The sequence below is a fragment of the Toxoplasma gondii genome, chromosome VIIb (assembly GCF_000006565.2).
Source record: "Toxoplasma gondii ME49 chromosome VIIb, whole genome shotgun sequence".
Classification (NCBI taxonomy): Eukaryota; Apicomplexa; class Conoidasida; order Eucoccidiorida; family Sarcocystidae; genus Toxoplasma; species Toxoplasma gondii.
Window position 1 is genome coordinate 1794890 of NC_031475.1, and position 1780 is coordinate 1796669.

Here is a 1780-nt window from a genome sequence, read left to right on the forward strand (position 1 = left end):
ACAAGAGGCGTCAAATGAGGCCAGCCATCGGTTCTCTGTCAGATTCACTACACGGAAGTGAACATAGTACTCAGGATCCTGAATATTCGACTCCACTTATGGGATACAGTCCCAAGATCTTTATCATTGCTGTCCACCGCCATCCACCTGGAGTGTTTAAGACAGCTAAAAGTCACTGCCTGGACCAATTTTGCCGACACTGAGATCGGGGAAACTCGCATTTCCTCTTATAAACGCTCTCTGGCACGCTTCCGTCAGCAAACGATCATTCAGCACGTACTTTTCCATCAGAGAGAGGGAAAGCGAATCGCACACATACAGTATATATATATATATATACATGAATGTGAGGTATGTATGCATCGATCGACATCCCTAGAGGTGCCTGTATGTATACGTGGCACCGTGTTCTCTCTATTGAGAAACTGAGAGCCGAGTTGAGAATCACTTTGTCTTGTTCATCTCCTCTACGACAGTCCATGCATTTTGTTGGTTGCGCGGAAGCAAGTTCAAATATGTGTAGCAGTTTGTGAAAGCTTCGCCACCCAAAAGCTTTGACGAAGTCTAAATCGGCAGGTCCACTCGCTTGTTCATCCCCACTACGCAGTTGTGTTTCCTCTTGTTCGAAGAGCGTCTGACGACTGTTCATGCAGCGGTGGCTTTAGCGTGGACGTGCGTCCTGACAAGAGTGGAAGTGCACCTCTCGGACTTGGAGGCGCGTTTGCACCCAGAAGTAAAACCGGAATGACTCGTGAGTGAGTGTAGTTACACTGCACATATGGATTATTCCGAGGTGAGAAGGCGTGATTTTTTGGCGTTTTGCTCCTGAGCAGCAGAGCCGAGAGCGCTCGTCTCCCCCGTGTTTCTGCCGTTCCCCTCGACGCCTTTCTCAGTGCCGGCACTCGCGAGGTTGCGTCCAGCCTCATTTTCTCCAGTTCTCCTCTTTAGAGTTTTCTGAGCTCCACATGCTGCGTCGCTCTTCTCTCTACCGTCGGCCTGCTCGTCGCTTTCGTTGTCATCTTCGCTGGTCTCGCTGTCTGTCGACCCCGCTGCTCCTGGAGAGTTTGTCCCGTTCGTCTCCGGTGGCCTGGCGAGGTGTACAGACACCCCACTTCTCTCTGCATCCGCCGAGCCCCCTGCCCCGTCTTCCTTCTTTCCATCCGCGTCTGAGGAACGGGCACTCTGCGCCGTGGAGAGGAAAACATCACCGCTTCTATCTTCGAAAGATACAGACGTCACACGAGCCCCAGACGTTGCAGGAGAGCAGACCGAGAGCAGCTGTCTCCGTCGCTGCAGCAAGACGGCGTTGGTCTTTGCGTAAAGGTTCCAGGTGTCAGCGTCGACGCCTTCCCTCATCTTCGCCACTTTCTTCGAGATCTCTTCCAACTCGTCTTCGTCGTCGGAAGATTCGCTGTCGCTGCTGCTGCTCGAGCTACTCGACGAGCTGGATTCAGACACATATGCGCCTCTTTGGGTTTGCATGCGACAAAACTTCCCGTCGCGAACCTCCCAGCCGTCCAAGCTGAAAAAACAACGCACAAAACGTCTCGTGCCTGTACACCCCCGCTTTCTCCGTTTCTGTCTCGATGTGACGCTCCATAACACACCGCTGGTCTGTTGGTTCCTCCCTCTCCCACCTATTTTTCTCGGTCTCCTTCTCGCGTCCTCTTCGCCTTCTACTCTCCAACTTCTCCTTTACCCCCGGATTCTGCGCGCCGTGTTCTGTCTCTTTCCAGCTGAGATTCGTGTGTTGGCAGCTCTCCCCCCTCTCTCTCTCCCC

At 53.0% G+C, this 1780-nt stretch overlaps 1 protein-coding gene across 1 annotated transcript in view; it reads right to left on the reverse strand.

Moving 5' to 3' along the window:
• Nucleotides 1-592: 592 nt before the first annotated feature.
• Nucleotides 593-1780, reverse strand: part of JMJD6a (histone lysine demethylase JMJD6a) — a gene marked incomplete at its 5' end in the record, with an annotated part of 6725 nt that continues 5537 nt past the window's right edge. Inside the window, one exon of the mRNA XM_002365228.1 lies at nucleotides 593-1522. Coding sequence (XP_002365269.1) covers nucleotides 784-1522 — 739 coding nt within the window. The 3' untranslated portion in view covers nucleotides 593-783. The remainder of the gene's footprint in view (nucleotides 1523-1780) is intronic.